Below are 22292 nucleotides of genomic sequence, written 5' to 3' on the forward strand. Positions count from 1 at the left end.
TTTGCTCAAACATAATTATGTCATTTGTTTTAAACAGGATGTACGTTTTTGCATGTGAATCTTAAGTCTTTATAATGTGAAGCAAGATAGAGATTTAAGGTTGTTAGCAGTAGATTTTCATCTTGACGTGGAATTGACTGTTTTCATCAAATTTTAAAAAAATTAAAGTTGTTTTTATGCCTACAAAGTAATTTGGTTTTTAAAAATACATGTTTACTGGAGTTTTCAGAAACATCCAAGCACTTAATTTTATTTAAGTGGGAAATCAAAATCTGAAGGCTTGAAAATCTCAGTAGGCTCATTGTTGCATCGTTAGACATCTAAAATACCTTGACAAATTAGATCTAGACCTCATTATCAGCCATATGTTACTTCGGCATTTCAGCACTGGTAGGAGATCAAGGCATCCTTAATTGCCAAGAATATGCAGGAAAAGGGGAAAAGAAGAGATAGAACAAGTGGGGGAAAGTGGGTTGGGAAGTTTGAGGTAAAACTCCAAATGGAGAATAATTGTTTTCCTACTACAGAAGCAGAAACAGATCAGGGAATTGATATACAATTGGTTCAGAGTCTTTGTGTTGTGCATGGAAGGGGCTGGAAAAGGTATTTTCTGTTTCAGCCTATCACTAGTTCCTGTAAAGAATGTGTTTCTAGTTGATGATATGCAACATTGTTTTTTGGAGAATGGGCCACTGAGTTCACATGGTCACTTGAGACCAGTGGAGTGTGAGTTTACTGTGGAAAAGCTTTGTTTAGTACACAGACTTTTGGGGTAAAGGTACTGGTGGCTGGCTGGTACTCTCAAATTGTACTGTAAATTTGATTTAGAGATGGTCATTGCTTGTTATGCATAAACTTTATGGAAGTGTCTCAAACCAGCCTTTTAATCTGCAGGTATACTTTCCTCTTCTGAATATTTATAAGGAAGTTGTGTTGGCACAAAGTTAATGAGACTGTCCTCTTTAAAGGATAAAAGACTTTGTTCCTCCTTGATTTTGTTTATATCATTTGACACACAGATTTTTCACTCTTTTGAATGGAACTGAATTTAGCATCAGTATGTATGTATAAGTATGCCCAGTCATCCTGTCAAAACAACTCTGAACATCTTTGTGCACGTTCAAAAACAGCAAAACCAAAACTTGTCTGTCATTCGGACCTGCCTACATTTACACAAGCACATCACCCCAGTGATAGGACTGACACAGGACACAGTATGTGGCAACTGAAGGTGGATTTGGGGTTCACACTAACCCATCATATGCTGTAAAGGTGCAGTAGCTGTCATGGAAAAAAATCTCAGTATCATGAATTATCATTTTATTTTCCCCAAAAAAATACGAACTTTTTATGATGGAACTGAATTCTTGTCACAGAAGGACTTCTCAGTTCTGCTAGCACTTCCAGGACAGGGTGGAGGTGATTTTATTTGTTGAGTCAAATTAACATTTATAAGGTAAAAAAGGGTCACCAAATCTTTTTGCCTGATGAAATCAAGTCAGTTTGCATGGAGGGAACAGATGCTGCACTGCAGCCCTGTGATAAGTACTGTTTGCAGCCTGTGCACTAAGTGGAATTTAATAGTTTTTCTTTCTGGGGCAGATTGCTTGTGCTCACTTAAGTAAACAGTCTTTGCTTTCTATTTGTGATGCAGCTGCACTTCTGACAGTGAGACGGGGGAAGATTTCAGGTATGGTATCCCATGCAGTTATTGGTTTTTCTGCTAAATCGATTGCAGTAGAAAAAAAACCAAAGGTTTCTAAAATCTGTGCTAGATATAGAGTCAGAATTCTGAAAATCTGTGAAATTTTAACTGCATTATCTCAGGATACAATTTTTAAAACCACTTAAGCAAGTTATGAAAATAAAGAGTTGGATTTCTGTTATGAAAGCATTGCCATTTGGAGATTTTGAAAATTGTATCTTAATATATTTTTGAAAATCTTTCTCTAAAGATCTGAACCAGATTGTTCTGCACTTTGAAAAATGGTATCAAGTATTCAAAGGTCTCATTTATTAAAGCAAATTTTTCCCATTACCCTTCTCTTAATTTTTTTACATCCTGTCATAAATTTGTTTTCTCACCTGCCGTTCTTCAGGCACACACAGAGAAGTGTGGAGAGTAAGACATTAGACCATCTGTTGGCGCAGAAATTATTTTTACCAATTAACATAGCTCAGCTTGGATTTTGGGAATATCTACCAAATCAACTAAGAGCAAAGCTTTCTGACTTTGGGCCACTAACCTCCAGAATAGTAAATCCTGTAAAAGAGATGATCCTGTTCCTGCTGGACTCAGTGAGAAGTTACTGAAATCAGCAGTGTCATATGGCTTCCCTTTCCTTGACTTAGGCTAAATTGTGTGGCTTTTACTGACCAGAATATATTCTTGGTTCTGTGATTCTCCATCTAATGTCATGCCTTTTCTTTAGCTTTGCCAGCTTCTTCTCTCCCATTTACTTTATTTCTCAGACTTGTTGCCTGGTTGTCAGACTGATCCTGCAAGACTGCTACTATCTGTGTGTAGTATAAGAGGAACTTTCATGTACCTCATGTCTAAGCCTCATGGTAAAGGATGCTTACAAGTCTTACAGTCCTTTCTGTGTTCAGAGAGACTGAAAACTCTGGGCCAAGTTGAAGGGAAACCACATGAACCCATTAAGACAGAAGAGAGTATGATGAGGATTAGACAGTCTCATGTTTGAAACTGCTATGGAAATGGATGGTGAAGGGTGAGATAACATGCACAACAGTATAGCAAGAGTATTATAAACTAGGAAAGAATATTAGACTGGATGAAACAATTACCTACATTATCATATGTTCTGAGAATCCTAATTGGTTAAGTGCTGCAAGAATACATGTGGTGAGTTTGTTGCACTAACATCCTGTAGAACATTTTTGGTGCTCTCTGAAGGGTATTTTGGGTCATTTGGGGTCTTGAACATTTACTCATAGGTGTTGAAGGCTTTCTACAAGGTTATTTAGCACTTCTCCAAACTGAAGCTTTAACTATACCCTTTTTAGGTCAGTATCACGTAGCAGAGAACTTTAGCATAAAAAGAGCTTTATTTCTGTAATGTAGTCATTTTGCTCTATTTTTAATTACAGGATAGTGATATTACTTTGTGGTGTTATTTGCACTGTTTGAAATAATTTAATTTTTTAAAATCCTTGTGTTTGTTTTCTACAGCCCAGAGAAAGAATCTCCTATTGACATGGAATTCAGGTACAACATTTTAAAAGTTAATGGGAAGCTCCAGAGGTCCCTTCCAACCTCAGTCATTCTGTGGCTCTGTGAACATTGTTCAGCAGTCTCTGCACTTAATGAGTTTAATGTTCCCCCTTAGAAGACAAACAGGATGTCTCTGTATGCAGCTACTGCAAGGTTTAAAATAAAAACAAGCAGGTGACCCTTGAAGTTTAACAATGGCAGAAAGATTTCTTCCTGAATGCTCAGGACTGGAATTGCATTGGAGCAATACCAGAATGCTCCAATTCTTTCCATCAGGCCAAAAATACAAGAAGCATATTTTTTGCATAAGCAGTGATAATACAGAACACTACACATTTCTCTTATATCTGGAGAACATTTGAATTTGAATTGACTGATACTAGACGTTAATGAATTGTGCAAAGTAATCAAGATAAAACTGTAGTTAGCAATCCCAAAACACACAGGAAAGGCTTTGCAATATATTTATTTCCTCTATCGTTATGATCTTAACTCCACTGCATTTTAAGTGCATCTATTTTCTTTTAAAAATTGCCAATATCCCAGATTTCATAGGTTTATTAAGGCACTAAAATTCATGTATGAATGTCTCTTAACTAGTTGTGTTTGATCTTGAAGATCTACTGTGCCTCCTGGACTTAAAATGAAATGTGAAAGTAGAGATAGATTAATAATTTTAAACAATCTTCACAACAGAATGGCTGAAAGAGTAAGACTGAAGGAACCACAGGGGGTCATCTGGTATAACCTCCCTGCTCAAGGAGGCCATCCCAGAGCACGTGGCGCAGGATTATGTCCAGATGGTTCTTGAGTGTCTCCACTGAGGGAGACTCCACAACCTCTCTGGGCAATCTGTTCCAGTGCTCAGTCACCCACACTGTAAAGAAGTGAATGTTGTTGCTTTTGACAGTGTTGTTTCTGATGAATTCATCTGATTCATAATTAGTGAACAGGTTTGATTCTGTATTAGACAAAGCTCATAGTCTCCAGGGAGCACAGGCAAGGTTTTCCCTGTTTATTGCAAGGCTGAATTTTTCTGTCTGCATCTCTGTGATAATTAAGAGGCTGTGGTTAGTCTGTTGTGTTATCAGAGGGGAAAAAAACACTCTCCATTGCTGAAAACACATGGTTATTTATGCAGTCTGGGGACAGGAAGCCATCACTTCCATCTGCAGAATAATCCCTTGAAAGCCTTTGTTTCCTAAACCATTGGTTTGCATTCAGTCCTAAAACTGTGAAACCTTATGTATGTTCAAGGCAGACTTTCAGAGCAAGTCTTGCACACTCCATTGCAGAATATTTTCTTCTCTGGATTTTCAGCTATGTGTTTCTCACAGTTTCAGTAACAATTATTTGATTGTCTCTTTACTGTAAGCAGCACTGTGGACATGCAATAGATTTCATATATATGAAAAAGAAGCTTGTAAGCACTTGCAGGCTTTTTGTTTGTCAAAATATGATCAGCCCGATATGCCATCCTAGTGTCAGTTTGCAATTAGGATTAATTTAGAGGAACTTACTAAATCCTCAGACCATAATCAGTTTTGGCAAGCTCATTGCCTGTTGCCAAGTTCCTTGCAGTAATGTATTCTCACTGATGTCCTAAAAGCAGAATGTAATCCAAATGTGAGTGGTATTTCCAGATATTGTGCTGGTTCTCAGCACAGAGTGCATCACTCTGGTAGGGCCCAGATCTTTACTCAACCAAAGAACACTTTCTGCAAAAGCTGTAAAAGCTTTTTCCTCAAAGCTTTGCTGCTATTTTTCAAAAACTAAATTAGCAGTAACTTTTTGATCACATTGAGAATTAAGAGCTGCGAAGTCACAGTTTCAAGCAGTGAAAAGGAGGGGAAGGGAATACATCTTCATCTTGGAATGCTCAGAGCAATTTTTTCTCAATTATTGGGATGAAAATTTCATACTAATTGAAAAAATGCTTCTCTCTCGAGGCAGATCTGAATGCTCGTTGAATTAGATTTTGGGGCTATGAGCTGGGCTGCCCAGGGGATATTTTCTTTTTTACTTCTTTTGTTTAGCTATTTCTGTTTCGTTTTCCAGCAAAGAAAACATATAAAGCATAATTAAATTCTAGTGAAATATCATAAATTTCAACTTGGAATCATGTTAGCAGAATAGTGGAATTGTGTGTTCTTTCAGGTCATCAACAAAAATCAAATCCTATCTTGGTTTCTAAACAAGATTGGTAAAAGCCTGAAAAAAATGAGCAGGGCAAGTGACCTTAACTTATAAAAAGAAATAAAATGTACTTTGTCAAGTCATGGTTTGAATTGCTTTCAGGTCCAACTAGAAATAGGCTGCCATAATGGCTGTCTAGCAGACAAAGGCCACATTTGAGTGAGAGGTCCTATCTTTTTATTGGATTAGCTGATAGAGCTAGGAAGAAAACAGATATACTTTTAGGCATATGATCCTTCTTTTCTATGATTCTCTTTTTTTGTAGGACGTTTCTCCCAGCTCTGCCTTACTGGGGTGCTTAATGCACCACAGACAACAAAAGCACAAATTCTCTAACAGGCAGATATTTTCTTTTTTAAATAGTAATAATAATAATTATTATTATTTCTATGAAATAATATGTGTATGGTAAGATCCTGTTGACTGTACCTTTTAAATTGTCCTTTCCGATGATACATTATGAGGGCCATTTCATAGGGGGAAATTTAGCAAGTATTTTTTTTTGTCTGTGTTCTTTTCTTGCCTTTATAGGCATCAAAATGGCTTACTAATTTACTTTCTACCTCTTGTTCTCTTAGAATGAGAGAAAAAATGGCAGAGGGAATCGCTTTTGTGCATGTGTGGAGTTATTTGGATCTTTTTCAAATACTTTAGAATGTCTCTCCTGAAATGTGTTGCATAACTAGTGATCTGCTACACATTTAAATTTTTTTATTAATCTGTCCAAACTGGGATTCAGTCTTTGGTAATGTTCTTCCTGCCATCTACTCTGCTCAAGGGGCAGCTTTGTTGAGCTAGACTCTCCAAACCCCACCTTCACAGTAGGAGAAGAGGGAACAAAGTGAAATTCAGTTGGGTAAACAATTTCAGCATTCTGTTGGAAATTTATCACCTTATGTATTTCCTTGATGGAAAAGCCATTGATTGTCCTAAAGAAAGAAAGGAAAGCATTTTTGAAGACTAATTACTGGTTTCTTCATTTACAAGAAAATGGTTTCCAAAAGCAGCAATTGCCCTGGTAAGCTGGCAACTCTTGTGTTTGTTTTTTTTTCCCCAGGAAAAGAGGTGCAGTAGCTTACGCATCCCAGAAGCCTTGGCTACTCAATGCCACAGTGGAAGAGAACATCACATTTGAAAGCTCTTTTAACAAACAGAGGTAACAGATTCAAGCACTGTTGTGTTTTTTTCCTTTTCCATAAATATTGGGGTCATGTGGGTCACACATGGGTCCTCATCTCCCTGTAGGAACAAACCTACTGCACCTGCCTGAATGTGACAATCTCCCCCTTTGACCATGTTTTTCCTGAGTGACGAAAGGGCCATGGTTTGTCTCACTTGAACTCAAGTGTACAAATGTTTCCATTTCCAAGGACCATGTTTGTTTAGCATGCAAGTGTTCTCTCACCTGATTCACTCGTTTGCCTCTCCTGGAAGGACATCACCTGTTTGGAAGTGGAAATATTGTTTGTAAAGAATTAGTGGGCTGCCTTTTTATTCAGTATAAATGCCCACCAGACATTGTAAAATATTGCTGGTATTCCGTTCTCCCACCCTTAAAAGAAGTGGTTGATTATGGATTTGCATCCTACATTTTTTTTCTTTCATCCTTGGATATTGAAACAAGAAACAAAGGCCCTGGGTGTGAAAATCAACTGCTAAAAATAGCAGTATACCTTGGAAGAAGTTAAGTTTATTTTTCCTAGGTTCAACTATTTAACATTTTTATTTGGGAAGCTAACCTAAGATCCTTTTTCTTAGCTAAAATATTACTTACTTGCCTGTGATTGAAACAGATCCCATTAGAACAATTAGTGGCTAACAAATACATTTTCCACTGTGTGATTTTTTCCAGCTGGTTAATTTTGTTCCTCTGCAGGTAGGAAATGTGCTTCTCCAGCAGTATCTGTGTGGATTTTGTTGCCTTTTTTGTTTCCACAGGTACAAAGCAGTAATTGATGCTTGTTCCCTCCAGCCTGATATTGACATTCTGCCTCACGGAGACCAAACCCAGATTGGAGAGAGGGTCAGTAAACAGCCACAGGCTTCTATTTTTGGTTTAAATATATAGAGGGGGGTTTATTATTTTGTTGGGTCTTAAAATCTTACAGGTTATTTGGCAACAAAGGTAATCCTTTAGTTAAGTGTATGTTTGGGTCATTAGTCTGAAAGCTCATTGCTCAGTGAACATGGAAACATTGTCATTTATGCGAGGTGCAATGATTTAAATGTGCTGCTATCAGAATGTTTGACTATGCTGCAGCTGCTATTGAAGATATCTCGACTTAAAAGGATATTTTTTTTGGTTTCTTTAGAAGTAGCTGAAAAATAAATAATAATACATGGATTTATTTTTTTTTTTTAGAGCCCTTTCATTTACAGAAGGGCAGGTGTTTAATCAATGGCTTTATTGCATATGGGAAGATTAGGGAGTGACAAGAAAGGAAACAGAAGTCATAGATTTGTAAACAATTTACTCCAGCATATACTGGCATTAGCACAAACAAAAGAACCACTAAAACACCACAAGGATACAATACAGGCCCATACTTTGGAAAAATTTCTCACATTTCTCTGCCCAGAAAAGTCTTGTACAGATAATCCAATCAGAATAAGGAATATGAATATTCAGTTGATGTTTCCTTTAACTGTCTGATTGTTTCTCTCCTGCTTATCTCCAGGGCATTAATCTGTCTGGAGGGCAGCGCCAGCGGATCAGCGTGGCACGAGCCCTGTACCAGCAGACAAATGTTGTGTTCCTGGTGAGTAGGTGCCCTTCTGTTTATGCTCCACGCAGAAGCACGAGCTGCTTCTTCATTTAGAGTATTTCATGGGTCACATGCTGAACATTGTGTTTCACTGAGCCAGGCCAAATGTGCACTGTGTATTTTACATCTCTTGTCAGCTGGCCTGCAGGTAGGAAGCATTTTGTAAATGCTGCAGACAGACAGATATTGCACATAGAAAAGCTGATGCTTGTCCTCTCAGTATGTTGAATATTCAATTTGATTCCTGCTTTTATCTTTGGGTCTTAGAAATGTAATAGTTTCAACTATATTCATGAAATTCCTAAGCTGTCTCAGGCCTAAAATTAATATTGTCTCATGTCTGGGGTGTTTCCTTTCTGCGACAAACTAAGCTGCTTTTGCACCCTGAACTGCCTGTTGTATATCCTGTCACAGCTTCAGCTATGGAAAAAGAGTGACAGCAGGTTCTAACAGTTTCACGGGTGGGAAAACAGATGCATCCTATACACTCACTTATAGTGATCTTGCTGGCATTCCAGTTTAGGACTTCCTTCTTTACCTCAGTTTTCTAGAAGGTTTGAATCCAGCTGTTACGACAGTGAGACATAAATCACATAAGATTAGAAAAGCTGTGCACATGAGATCCCTAAAAGAAAGGGAGGCTGTTTAAACCTTTCCCTGTAATTAGGCTGATCAATCTGTACTTGCTCCATGTGTAGGGCATTTCCAGGCAAAGATCAGAGTGCTGGAGAGTAGGGAGCAGTTGGGTCAGGTGCTGCAATTCAGCAGCTCCACTATTGGTCTGTAACTTGGTTCTGCCCTTTTTGTCCTTCTGTAAAGGACACTACACTCAAAAACCTCCTAATAGCAGTAGGTTATCTTAAGGTTTGACAATGGAAAAACACCTACATAAAACTTTATTTCCAGTATTAATATTTAGAAAATAATCAGGAATCCTCTATGTTAGTATTAGCAAGCACTCAGTTCTTTTAAGGCTGGTTTTGTGAGGAAATACTTATGAAACTTCATTCTCAAAAGTATAAATGTCATATGGCTGATGTTTAGGTCTGTGCCAAGTCAGAAAAATGCAGCAGCAGAGCTGACATCCTTGCTCAGAAAGCACAGTGCACACATGCTTTTGAGAGAAAATTCTGGATCATGAAGTTACTGTGTTTCAAAAGCACTTTCTAGGTGCTTTATGTTGTGGTGCTCTTGTTTATTAGGATCAAAGTGGTCATACTTATCTTACTACTAATTTCAGATATTTTTGATTTTTAATGAGGCTTGGGTTTTGTGTAATATTATAGCATGAAATGGTAACACTAAGTAAATCCTACAGCCAGTATCACTATTTCAAGCAGAAATATCAAATCAAATCACAAGGTTTGTCATTCCATGTAAATAGGATTAGGTAAACAAGTTTCCCAAAAGATGGTACAAATTAATTTATGCCTAAATGAATTGCATATAATTGTTAGATTCAATCACATAATGTAGGTTTCAAACCAAACATCTGAGCTGATTCAGAAAAAGGATCGATATTATCTTGTTTTGTGATTATATTTTTTTGGGATTCTTTGTTAATAGAGCATTGATTTAGTAAAAACAAAACAAAAACGCCCCCCAAAAAACCAACCAAACAAACCACACCAAAACCAACAAAAACAACTGAAGGCAGTGATGTTCAAGGGAAACAGAAATATGTGTGTTGTCCTACTGGGACGTTGTCTGGAGCCTGACAGAAGCTGTGTTCTCCAGCTGCGTGGGCCATGAGCACGTCTGGGGAGAGCAGCAGGTCCTAGAAAACCCCACAGAAAATTGACACAGCTGGTGTTACTCAGTGCTTTCTGCAAAAACACAGTTCAAGTTTTGGTGTTCTGTAAATTAAGGAAACCATTCCTCAGCACAGTTTTGATCTGATGGCTTCTTTTTTGTGTCTCTGTTGATCTACCTGAGTTTACTGGTATTAAAACCTGTGAGTTTCCTTGGATCCCATAAGTTGTGGCTCCAAAAGCTGACCCGTTATCATCATGGCAGGATGATCCTTTTTCTGCCCTGGATATCCACCTGAGTGACCATCTGATGCAAGAAGGGATCCTGAAAATGCTGCGGGAGGACAAGCGGACCATTGTGCTGGTGACTCACAAGCTGCAGTATTTGCCCCACGCTGACTGGGTAAGGAACCTCCTCTCATTACTTTTCCTCCTCATTTTTATTATTATTTTATTATTATGAGGAGGAATATTATTAGTCCTCCTCATTATTTTTCTGAGGAGGCAACAACATGGCAGGAACACGTCTTGCTGCAAACACTGCTTTCACTTCATCTCTCCACCAAGTAATAGTTCAGAGAAGATATCTAATAGAGATTTTTTGAAAATCAGCCGGTTAGGGGAGCCATAATTTTGAGATTCCTGTGTTGGAACACCTAAATAGGTTGGATTTTCAGAGAGCTGCTACTTAATACTCTTATGAAGGCAGGTTACATTTAAAATATATTGAGTAGCCCAAAACATTAGTTATATTGGAAAATTTTGGCTATTTTTTTAATCTCAAAACAGTGAAATGTTTGACTAATGGCTTTGCCTCTGCTGGGATGTTGCTAGGAATTTGTGCTATCCCAGGAAAAGGAAAAGGTGCATTTCTGCAAGTTGGATATAGAGAGGTATGGAAATAAAAGGAAAAACCCTTTATATTTCCTTGTGGTTAGTACTAGTATATAATGTGTTAAGAACATCTTTGTCCTTTGTGTGTGGGCAAGATTTTTAGAAATGTGTAGTATCTGGTTGTTCTGTTAGGTTTCTTTTTTGCATCTTCTGCTCTAAAGGAAAAAAAATTGGAGGGATGCTTTCTATACCAGTTTGTAATTGGAAATGTCAAAGATGAAGAGGGAATTTTTGGGGGGTTGGTTTCTTTTTTTTTTTTCTTTTCTTTTTTCTTTTTTTTTTTTCTTTTTTTTTTTTTTTTAATTTTTTTAATTCATTGGTTCCCACTGGCCTTGCCCTTGTTCCTGTAGTTTTCCAGCCTCCCAGGTCTCCTTGCCCATGGTGATGGATGACTGCAGTTATACCTCCTAGCAGGACTTCTCTCTTTCACATCTTGCACAGGCTATAGCAGCAGTTTCCTGGTCTCAAGAAATAATCATATTGCAGCTGCTTCCTGAGCTTCATATTGGCTTAGTATAAAGTTGCAGATAGACATTCATCTTGTTCTGATTGGGTTTTTGGTGGGCAGCTTTTGTTATTTATGGTCCCTGCTGTGACCTTGTCTCTCAGTTATTTACCTGTAGAGTTACCACGGTTCTCAACATAGTCCTGGTTTTCAAATTAGTGTCTCTTGGGATACAGGAATTTTCTGCCTTCTTCACCTCCCTATGAAGTCCATCTTAACCTTTTTTTTTTTTTTTTTTGTTATGTATCTGCAATTTTTTAAAGTATATACAGCTATGGCCTTTCATCAGTGTAATTGTTTTAATTTTCTTTGAGAATGTAAGACTCATTTCTAGATGTTGGTGTTTTAGGAGATGTTGTATGAAAATTGCTTTATTTTTATTATCTTCTAGATGTGTAAATTTTTATGAAATACACTGTTTCAAACAGTAGCATAGGAAGGATTTGTATGAACTTTATAATAAAAAATATTTATTACAAAACAATTCATGTTTTTTTCCCCTAAATGTAGGTTTCATTAATCCTTAGCAATTCTTACACAATGGAGTGAAGAGGGACTATTTCTTTTATTAAGAAATTTTAAATAAAGATATAGTTGAAAGTATATGTCATGGTGCCCCTAAATCTTTTTAACAAAGCCCTCAGAAGAATTCAAGGTCCATCCCAGTTGCAGGTTTCCTGAATAAATTGATCACCAAAAAGTCCTTGTTTTCTTTTTTTTTAACCTTCTCTCTGTGTAAATTCTTAGCAATAAACAAAATAGTTTATTTCCCCACTCCCTGCCTGTGGAAATTTCTGAGTTTCCAGGGAGAGAGAAGAATAAATAACGCATTAACTCTTTTGTAATGACGGAGGTTTGCAATCTGCATGCCTCATCAGTTGCCCCTGTTCAATCCAGAGTGGCAGTAGTTAGTCTGTGTATATAACATAGTTACACTGACACAAACTGGAAACTGCTCCCTGCAGACTTTGTCTTGCAAATATATTTTTCTTTTCCAAGCTGTGTCCACTATTTATGCTTTTAAAGCTTTAGAGACTCAAATTCCCTAGCTCTTCCTTATCAGTCCATGGTATCAGAGAAGGAGCCAGCATGCTCATATCTGATTGCCTGAATGAGGGCAAAACCTCCTGCACTCAATGTCTTGCTAAAAGCTTTTTCCTTTTAGGAGGTAAGAGAACTCTAAAATCTTATCTTGCTAATGACTTGTATTTAGGAAGAGTAGTGTGCCCCCCTGTCTGCCGACAGGGATCCCATTCTTCTTTGTTAAAAGCAGCCTTTTCTGAAAACATGGAGTGCAGGAAGTTTCTGGGTTTTCAGCATCTTGAATGAAGGGGATGGAGTCAAGAGATTATCTCACTGTCTTCTTTTTAAAAGTCAGATTTGTTTGTGAAACTATTATTTATTTAAGACAAGAGAAAATCCTGTCAAAGCACAGCAACACAGCTTTAAAATAAATAGATATACCCAGCTATTTATCTCACCACATGTGTTTCTGACTTTTTAGATAATTGCAATGAAAGATGGTAACATCCAGAGAGAAGGAACACTCAAGGACATTCAGAAATCAGAGACTGAGCTGTTTGAACACTGGAAGACATTAATGAATCGACAAGACCAAGAGCTGGAGAAGGTTTTTGATGGGCAGGGCAATCAATATATGCAATAAAATGTCTTTCTTCTTTTTTTTTTTTTCTGCCTTAGTTTGAAAGGTTTAACAAGAACTGACAGGCTGTGTGTGATGTCTAACAATATGAATGTAGTATTAGTGTTACCATTATTATTTATCTCTTAAGATAAATTCCTTCATTTGGACATCTCATATTTCCTTGATACTGTTCTAATCCATTCTTGATAGGAAACCCTATCAAAATATTGTCACCCAAGAAATATAAATATGGCCATTTCAGGAAAACCTTTGCTAATAGTGGCAACTGGTTTTATAGATATGCCTGAATTTACTTATTGCCTTGGGTGGAAACTTTTCAGGTTATGCCTATATCGAGTTCCATAAATAATAAAGATGTCTTGTCTTTCATACTTATAACAAAAGAAGAATGAGATATTGATCTTAGCTCTTATTAATTTTGGGATAACTGTCCAAGTTAAGATTCCAAGAAGGTTGGGATTGACAGCCTGAAATGAATGTTAGATATTTAATTTATGTCTTTTGATTTCACACAGAGGTAGCAAATCAGTCACGGCTGCCTGCTGTGAGATTCTTACTTCTATTTTTCACTGAGTGGAAACAATTTTATCACAAGTAGCAATTCTTTTGTACTGATTCTCTGGCTGAAAACACATGAATGTCCCTTTTTCAGGAAACAACTATTGAGGAAAACCCTGTTCTGGAAAGAACGAATCTCCGGAGGACAATGTATTCCCGGGAAGCATTGCTGAAAGATGATGAAGAGGATGAAGGTAAATGGCACCCTTTGAGCCCACTGCCAGTACATTACTGTTGCACAGTTAAATTATATTAGAATGAATTAACATCATTCAAACTGGCAAGAGAACATAACATTTTTCATGTGGGTCATGATTTATGAGTGCTGTTTCTTTGTTGCTTTGTCGCTTTGACCTCTGGACTAGAATGATTGCAAGCATTCACAAGTCATCACTTCCTCCAGACTTTTGAGGGTTTTTGTTATATGCAAATATGATTTAATAATGAATGAAGAATAATATTAAACAGTATGTTGGGTGAACTTCACCTGTCAACGGCTAAACATATTTGCTCAAGGTTTTACATAGGAAAAAGATTACAATTGATTTTTACCCAGCCAGTGCTTTCACTTTGCAAAAACATGGTTTCAGATATTGATCACCAAGTGCTGAGAGTTTTTGCATCTTTTTAGTGTGCATTACTATTAAGTTTAGCAGGTTGATACTGAGCAGGTACTTTGACCTTAAAATCACGCCTAAACCTGGATGTTAAGACCTGTTTGTAGCCACCACTCACCAGTCCCTTTGATATATGTTTCTCTTTCACCTTGCAGAAGAAGTAACAGAGAGTGATGACGAAGACAACCTGTCTTCAGTGCTGCACCAGAGAGCCAAGATGCCCTGGAGAGCCTGTGGCAAATACCTGAGTGCAGCAGGGATCCTCCTGCTGCCCCTGCTGCTCCTGTCCCAGCTGCTGAAGCACACGGTGATGGTGGCCATCGACTTCTGCCTGGCCCTCTGGACTGAGGATGCCATCTCCATCAAGATAGAGCCCGAGGCAAAAAACTGCTCCCAGTGCACGGTAGGCACTGCCTTCTTCACCTTCCTCCTGTGATTTAACTGGGGCTGTTCTCCCACTGCCAACCTCTGCTCCAAGATTTGTATGCAGTGTGTTATTTTTCTATAAAAGAGTGTTTTGAAGCTCAAGGCATTTTTGCATACACAGTGCAGTAAAATGAAGTTAAGTTTGGTGTGTTGTTCTCCTTTTGCTAGATTTATTGTATTTTAGTCACCAAACTGATATATGCAAAGCTGGGTTTCTAAAGCAATTTTGATATCAGAGTTCTCTTTTGTTTTCCCTGCAGTTTTGCATTCTCACAGCAGCCTAGGCTTTTTATGGTATTCTGTGATTTTAAATTTCTGATTTATTGTTTATTTTCATGCAAACCTTTCCCTCTCCAAAGGATAATAAATTATGATTTAAGTTGGGTGAAAATCATGGACAGTTTAATTTAGGGAGCAAAAAGGATATACTCTGACATTTTTTTCACTCTTGTGCTTGCCTGTTTATAAGAATTTTTAAACATAATTTAAAGTGAATAATTGTGTTGCTCTTTGTTTCTTAGGAATTTGACCATTCTCCATATTCAAAAGTTTTCAGCGTTCTTTGCTGCCTTGGCATCGTATTATGTCTTGTCACATCAATAGCAGTGGAGTGGACTGGCTTGAAAGTCACCAAAAAGCTACACTCTTCTTTACTAAATAAAATTATTTTGGCTCCAATGAGGTATTTCTTTGATTGTAATAGAAAATTTATTATAGTTATTTTGGCTTCTTTACTTCCAGACAGTCTCCTAAGTACAGTTTTTACTAAGAAATTATTGTGCATTGCATAATTTTTTTTAAGATATCAATGAAAAATCACAGGTGTCAAGTTACTGAGTACTTTTTGAAAATGGTAACCAGGCTGCTTGAGTTCCTAGGCACAAGTCAAATTACTCTCCTGCCCAACTGTGACTTCAGAGATTTACTTCCTTGCATGTTTGATTTCTCTTTGCAGTTTTTAATTAGGGAGAAAACACAATTATTGATCAATATGTGTTACGGATAATTCATAGCAGGCTTCATTATGTTAATCACTGGAAATATTTACTGTCAGGCAGTGATTGTGCAAGTCTAGGAGAGGTAATGAGCTTAGACAAGTGTCATTATAGGCATCATTAGAGTACACTGGGATGTTCGTTGTTCCAGCAAAAGCCTTGGTTCTCCTCCATAAGTTTTTCCTATGTGTGAAAGGAAAGGTGTAGCTTGATTCAAACTTGCAGCTCTAGGAAAAAAAACTTCTTAATTTTAAGCTAACTATATTTGATCCAGAAATCGTGGAAAAACACACATATGAAAAACCTGAGACATTTTTAGATTATTTTTTTTTCCAGGATGAAATTAGACTTCAGGTTCCACATGAGTTACGGACCAGCTAATAGTACCAGAAGAATAATGTAGTGTGCATTTTGCATATCCAAATATCTTTTAATATATTATTCCAATAGTAGTTGTTCTTGTTACAATTTTCTGTTCCCAGAAAGATGCAAGACTTTTTAATTTAACTTCTTTTGAATTTTTCATGAATTGAAGTCGCCTCAAATTAAAATCTGAAAGGATTTTTTTCAAGTGTAACCATGTGATGTCCATGGCTTAGGCAGTAGAGGGAGCTGAGGAGATGCGTGCAGCTGTAGGGTTCTAAGTGATTGTGGGTTCATGCTTATGGTTGTAAATTCAAGACATTTCCATTTAATTGGAAAGCCACAGGTACTGGGGAAAATGAGATTTTTTACTATGGCTCTCAATTTATTTGCTTGTTTCTGTGATGTAGTACCTAGCTTAAGTACATGAATCAGTTCTAACATCAGTATTGTAAACTTTGGCATTCCTTGTACCATTTTAGGTTTTTTGAAACAACACCTCTGGGAAGTATATTGAACAGATTTTCAGCTGACTGCAATACCATCGACCAGGTACTGATTAAATGTTTTTGAGCTCTCAAGTTATCCTATCTTAACCTGAAAAAGTGGGGTTTAATTTATTACAGACTTATCTGGATGAAGCTTACAGATGAACTGTAATTTTGACTGTATCAGTTTGTATCATGATTTTCTCGATTCTGAACAAGTTCCTCATCTTACATGCACATTGAAAAAGCATTTATTTTGCTAAGATGTCCTGTACAGAAAAAGGAAGCAAAATAAGATCGGTAGTGATATCCCCAAATTAAAGAGTATCTACTTTTTTTGTAAGTGGGTAAACACATTCATTTGAGGAAATGAAATGAGAAAAAAGCAAATGCTATTTTTCGGAATAGAAATGACTGAAATTCAAAGTACCATTACTTACCCCAGACTGCCCTGCCAGTTCATAGGATTTATGCAGATGCTAAAATCATCTATCACATCCCATCTGTAATCCTCTGACATGAAGATTGTGTTCCACAATGCAGATGTGAAGCAGCCCCACAGAAATCCCTTCAGATGTCCCCAAAACCCAGTGGTAAATTCAGTAGCAGACCTGTGTGCTTAAAATGCTTAAAGTACACGAGAAATAAAATGTTTGAGGAAGCGGAAAAAGGAAAATGAAGTTGTGTTTTAAGTGTTTAAGTTTTTCAACTTGGCATGTTATGGAAGATTCTGTGTCCTTTTTTCTCCTCTGTGCAGCACATTCCAGCTACCCTGGAGTGCTTGAGCCGTTCCACCTTGCTGTGTGTGTCTGCCCTTGCCGTGATCTCGTACGTCACACCCATGTTCCTCATTGCCCTGGTTCCCCTGGCAATCATGTGCTACTTCATCCAGAAGTACTTCCGAGTGGCATCCCGGTAAGGGCACACAGCATCACCATTCTGGCCGTGGAAATACATCCTGCAGTGCAGGAGTGATATTTCTGCACTGCAGAATTTTGCACTGCAGGGAAGCTTTGTGTTTAAATTTGGTCCTGTCAAGGCTGTGGCACTGTCTGCAAGTGGGACAAATCCACTACAGTGGAAACGTGTCATTTTACAAGTGCCTTTGTCGACAGCTCTTCAAGCAGGACTTCTGGGAGGCATGAGCAGGGTGTTTGTGCATGAGCAAAAGTTTTGGGGTTCACAGGACACAAAAAACCCAACTGGTTTCTGTCTTCCCCTGAGGGCTGTGTGCTGGGTATGTCCGAGAAAATGTGGTGACAGGACAGGGAAACTGAAGTCTGCCTGCCCGGGTGAAACTGGAAATACATTAAGTCAAGGAGAGGATGCAGACTGCAGTATAACCATTGTGGTACTGCTAGCCATTAAGGATTCAGTATGCACAAGCCTCCTCTCCTTTCTAGGTGCCTTCTAGTTTTTAAAAATATTAAAATTTAATTGTATCTGAGACCTTACTCCTCCTAAGATGATAGTTTCCCTCTCGTGAAATGTTTGTAGCAATGCAAAAATATACACATCCCCTCATATATGCACAGATTGAGAGAGAGTCTGTGACCAATTTACTTCCTGCTGGGAGAAATTGAGACTAAATAGATTTCACCCTACATGTGCTTTTACTGATATGAAGACTAAATATGACATTGAGAAATGCAACCTAATAATGAGTGCAGATTCTCATTTACTGAGTGCATGAGATACTGTTGGCTCAGTGAGAAGTTGTGCTGTTATCTGGGGGTGCACTTTGCTCAACTTGAGCTCCTATTTGCAGCATTCCATTAAATTGATATTCAATACAGAGACAGAATGGTGTTTAAATCAATTTAAAAATTGAGTGCAAGAAAAAGGAATATCAGAGAAAGGAGGGAAGGCAGTGAAGGGAAAAGACCCATTCAGAACTCCAGCTAGTTAAATGTTAAAAGAAAAATCCTCCTGGGGAATTCATTCCCCTGCAGCACTGCTTTGCAATCTGCGTGGACCTTATGTATATGACTATTGCGATGCTATTTCTTTGCACTCCCTGGGCCAGATTCAAGAGAATAACTACAAACAAAACTGTTTTTACAAAATTCTTTTCATAACCCTCTCCAGGGACCTGCAGCAGCTGGATGACAGCACTCAGCTACCATTACTCTCCCATTTTTCAGAGACTGTTGAAGGTCTTACCACCATCCGAGCCTTCAGGTACAGGTTTTTTTAAGAAACCTAGATATTCAAAAGTGAGGTAATGTTATGTCTTGAACTATTCTGCCTGGAAAATCCAGAGTTCTTACAATATGGGCAAGGGGAGATGTCAAACATTGAAGAAGTTTAAGCATTTTGTATGTAGAGGAGTGTCTGTAAAAAGAACAAGCTCGTGTGGGTCATCTGCCCTGTGGTTGCTGTGCAGACACTTTCATGCAGCCTGAAAAATGAACTTGAGGGCAAATGTGATTTAAGAAGGTAAATTAGCCCACAATTACCACAGCGTGTGGTGTGGCAGACAATGGGCTTGGACAGTTTCCATGACAGAACTAATACGCACCAACTTGGTACAGAATAATCTGTGTTTATGGCCTGGTCAGATAAGCTGTGTGTGCTGGTGACTTCAGAGGCTGCAGCAGCACCCTACATTGCTTTTCGGGTTGCTAGCTGAAAGTGTAGGTGTTTACACTGATTTTGGAAATGCACAAGCTGGAGACAAAGTGTTTCCTTGTCTGTTTTGGTTTGTTTTTCCATCCACATAAGCTCCCAGGAGAGCAGCCCAGGAATACCTGATAACGTGCCTGGGCTCTGTGTGTGTGTTAGAAAACTGGCAGTCATGCTGATACCTCAGAGGTACCAATAAAACCACTGCTGAGCTTACCAGCTGCTTGCCCTGCACTAGGGCTATTCTTGTCTTTTCCCAGTTGACTCTAACACGGTCAACTTTTCCACTAGAATCTTATCTAGATGATGTCTACGTATTTTGTCACTTAATTATTCTGTTACCCTTCTATCCTTGAAACAGTAGTGTTTATTTATTCCTTCTAACCCAAAATTGTAATTTAATAATAGAAGTAATGCACAAAAGTAACTTAAATTATTTTAAATAGGTTATAAATAGATTAAAGAAAGAGCAACCAATTTAAGAGTTTGTTTCTTTTTGCCTGAAGGCAGCTTACCCAAGAGTGGTAGAGCAGCTTATTGTTTTCCATTAATTACTGTTATTGACTATTTAATTCATTAAGTGCTAACAGTGTTCTCTAGTTTGTAGTTATGCCCATGTTCAATTTGCAGAAAAATCAATTTTTTGTTTAATTTCTGCTTTTCTCCTTCCTATATTCTTTTACTTGAGCCAGAGGATCTTTGAAGCATTTCGGCTTTATATCTTCTGGTGTTGATACAGAAAGCATCATTCAATGCCATCTAGCTAATACTTTGTCTGTCAGAACATTCCCTCTTGATTCTTCTCTTCTCTTTGGAATTAATTCCTCTGTCAAAGAATTGTGTTTGATGCCTCCTTTTTCTTAAATGCTGCAGTAAGTGATGTGTCTCTGACCCAGCCAGCCATGTGTGTTCAGTGAGTTCTGTGTTCCATCTGTCTGCCAGCCTCCTGCCTCAGCTGCTAACCCAGTTATTTTTAGGACTGTGGAGCTTTTCAGCTGCCTAACATATTAGCAGGAGTGGAGTTCAGACTTGCTAGCGTGAGCATCCCTAAAAATAACACTAATTCAGGAATTCATTCTGTTAGGAGGTGCCAGTTGTTCCTGAAGTGTCCTTACCCCTGGTTACTCTCCGTCCTGGATTTATTCAGAATGCATATGGAAAGAAATGTACAAAAAAATCTGTGCAGCTCAGAAAGACAGCTACTGCTGCAGCTACAAAAACACCTCGAGCAGAAGCCCTGGCCTGATTTATAGTTTATTTTGATACTTCATATAGCATTTGTGTTAAACCGTCAAAAAAAATTGTGAAAGATTCTGCAAAGACTTGTCTGTGTTCTTAAAGACCTGGTAATCTGGGAACACCTCCTGAAGAGAAATTCTGATATTTTTGCGTCAATCCAGCAGCTGTGGTAACTTTGCATCCCTGTTCCACGTGCATATGCATGACTGACTCATGATGCATAGCTCACATTCTCTGAGGCATATCTGTCACACAATTCCTCATGGTATAGAGATAGGAGAGTTAAATGTGACTGTATTGGTTCCAGAAGCAGCATGGCCACGTCTGTGTATGGTGAGGCACTGAGGGCTGTGAGCCCTGAGGAAAGGAAGGGCTCCCCAGCTCTGACATGGTGACACTAATGCCTGTTTTCAGAAACAACCACCCTGTTGTGCAAACACACCAACGAGCTCCCAGCCAGCCCAGATCATGGGCAGCAAGGCAGGGAGGGGATTCTGCCCCTCTGCGCTGCTCTGGTGAGACCTCACCTGCTGCCTCCAGCTCTGGGGTCACAGCACAGGAAGGACATGGAGCTGTTTGGGTGAGTCCAGAGGAGGCCACCGAGTTGATTAGAGATGAAGCACCTGTGAGTAAAGGCTGGGAGTTGGGTTTGTTCAGCCTGGAGAAAAGAAGGTTTTGGGGTGACCTGATTGTGGCCTTCCAGTACCCAAAGAGAACCTGTGAGAAGGATGAGAGAGACTATTTACAAAGGTGTGTAATGACAGGACAAGGAGAATGGCTTCAGACTGAAAAGAGAGTAGGTTCAGATTAGATGTTAGGAGGAAATTCTTTTCTGTGAGGGTGGTGAGGCCATGGCACAGGTTGCCCAGAGAAGCTGTGGATGTCTCATCCCTAGCAGTGTGCAAGGCCAGGCTGGATGGGGCTCTGAGCAGCCTGGTCTGGTGACTGATGTTTCTGCCCATGGCAGGAGTTGGAATGAGATGATCTTAAAGGTCCCTTCTGATCCAAGCCATTCCACAATTCCCCACTGCACACAGTAGACATGTCTCATATCTTGGCACATGGCTAAGTTGTGGATAGCTGAATTATTTCTTTTTGCCAAAATCACGAACTTTTTATGTAAAGTCATTATTTCACTGTGCTCAGCAGAAGGATTAAGGTACTCTGCAGTGCACAAATTTGTAAGCTTCTATAAGCCATGTATTTCATACATAGGCATTCTTCCATATCAGTATTGGGAGAGCTGAGTTTATAAATGATCAGTGCTTGTCGCTGATTATTAATAATAAAGGATAAGGTAAAGTTTCATAGGAGGAGATCAAGTGTATTAAACTTGATTATGTAATAAAAGGGGGGGAAAGACAAGATTTGGGTGCTTAAACTAAATCTTCAGGCCTTTGAGCTTATATCACTGCCCTGGAAAATACTTTTGTGCCAGGCTTGTGCGTTATTAGCTGTAATTGTTGATACACTTGGTTATTGACATCACTTTAATTTACAACTATGCAATTATATATGCCCAGCTAAAAGGGGTGACTGGCTGACTTGCACACTTGCCAAGACCCCAGCAGTGAATCATCTCCCATACCTGCTGAATTCATGGCATATTTCATTGGTGCAGCTATTCGGGTGAATGGGTGCAAATTCACTATAACAAACTGTAAGCAGGCTTATTTGTGACTCATCCTGTTTTGTGTACTGTGGCTAATTCCTTGGGGAAAGGGAAATAGTTCTTTCCAATCTAATGTTCTTTGTTGTGCCGTGTACTTGGACTTCTGTTTTCCAAAGTGCTCCATTTGTTTAATGATAAGGACCAATACATTTGCTTAATGTAGGTGCTACTATAATGGGGAGTTCTTTGAGTTAATACTTTTTAAATTGTTACGATTTCTAGGCACTACACTACTATAAATTTTAAAACCTGAGCTTATATGATTGAGAAAAACTGAATTCTGCAGCATTAACGCTT

The 22292-nt window shown here is 38.4% G+C and overlaps 1 protein-coding gene across 1 annotated transcript in view; it reads left to right on the plus strand.

Annotated features, from left to right (window-relative positions):
* The window catches only part of ABCC8 (ATP binding cassette subfamily C member 8), a 73265-nt gene that overhangs the window by 39867 nt on the left and 11106 nt on the right, over positions 1-22292 (plus strand). Inside the window, exons 17-29 of the mRNA XM_083864022.1 lie at positions 1655-1690; positions 3194-3229; positions 6489-6587; positions 7370-7454; positions 8110-8190; positions 10213-10350; positions 12851-12976; positions 13665-13764; positions 14343-14590; positions 15135-15295; positions 16454-16523; positions 17217-17374; positions 18548-18640. Coding sequence (XP_083720148.1) covers positions 1655-1690; positions 3194-3229; positions 6489-6587; positions 7370-7454; positions 8110-8190; positions 10213-10350; positions 12851-12976; positions 13665-13764; positions 14343-14590; positions 15135-15295; positions 16454-16523; positions 17217-17374; positions 18548-18640 — 1431 coding nt within the window. The remainder of the gene's footprint in view (positions 1-1654; positions 1691-3193; positions 3230-6488; positions 6588-7369; positions 7455-8109; positions 8191-10212; positions 10351-12850; positions 12977-13664; positions 13765-14342; positions 14591-15134; positions 15296-16453; positions 16524-17216; positions 17375-18547; positions 18641-22292) is intronic.

Source organism: Zosterops lateralis (genome assembly GCF_965231275.1).
Source record: "Zosterops lateralis genome assembly, chromosome: 6".
NCBI lineage: Eukaryota > Metazoa > Chordata > Aves > Passeriformes > Zosteropidae > Zosterops > Zosterops lateralis.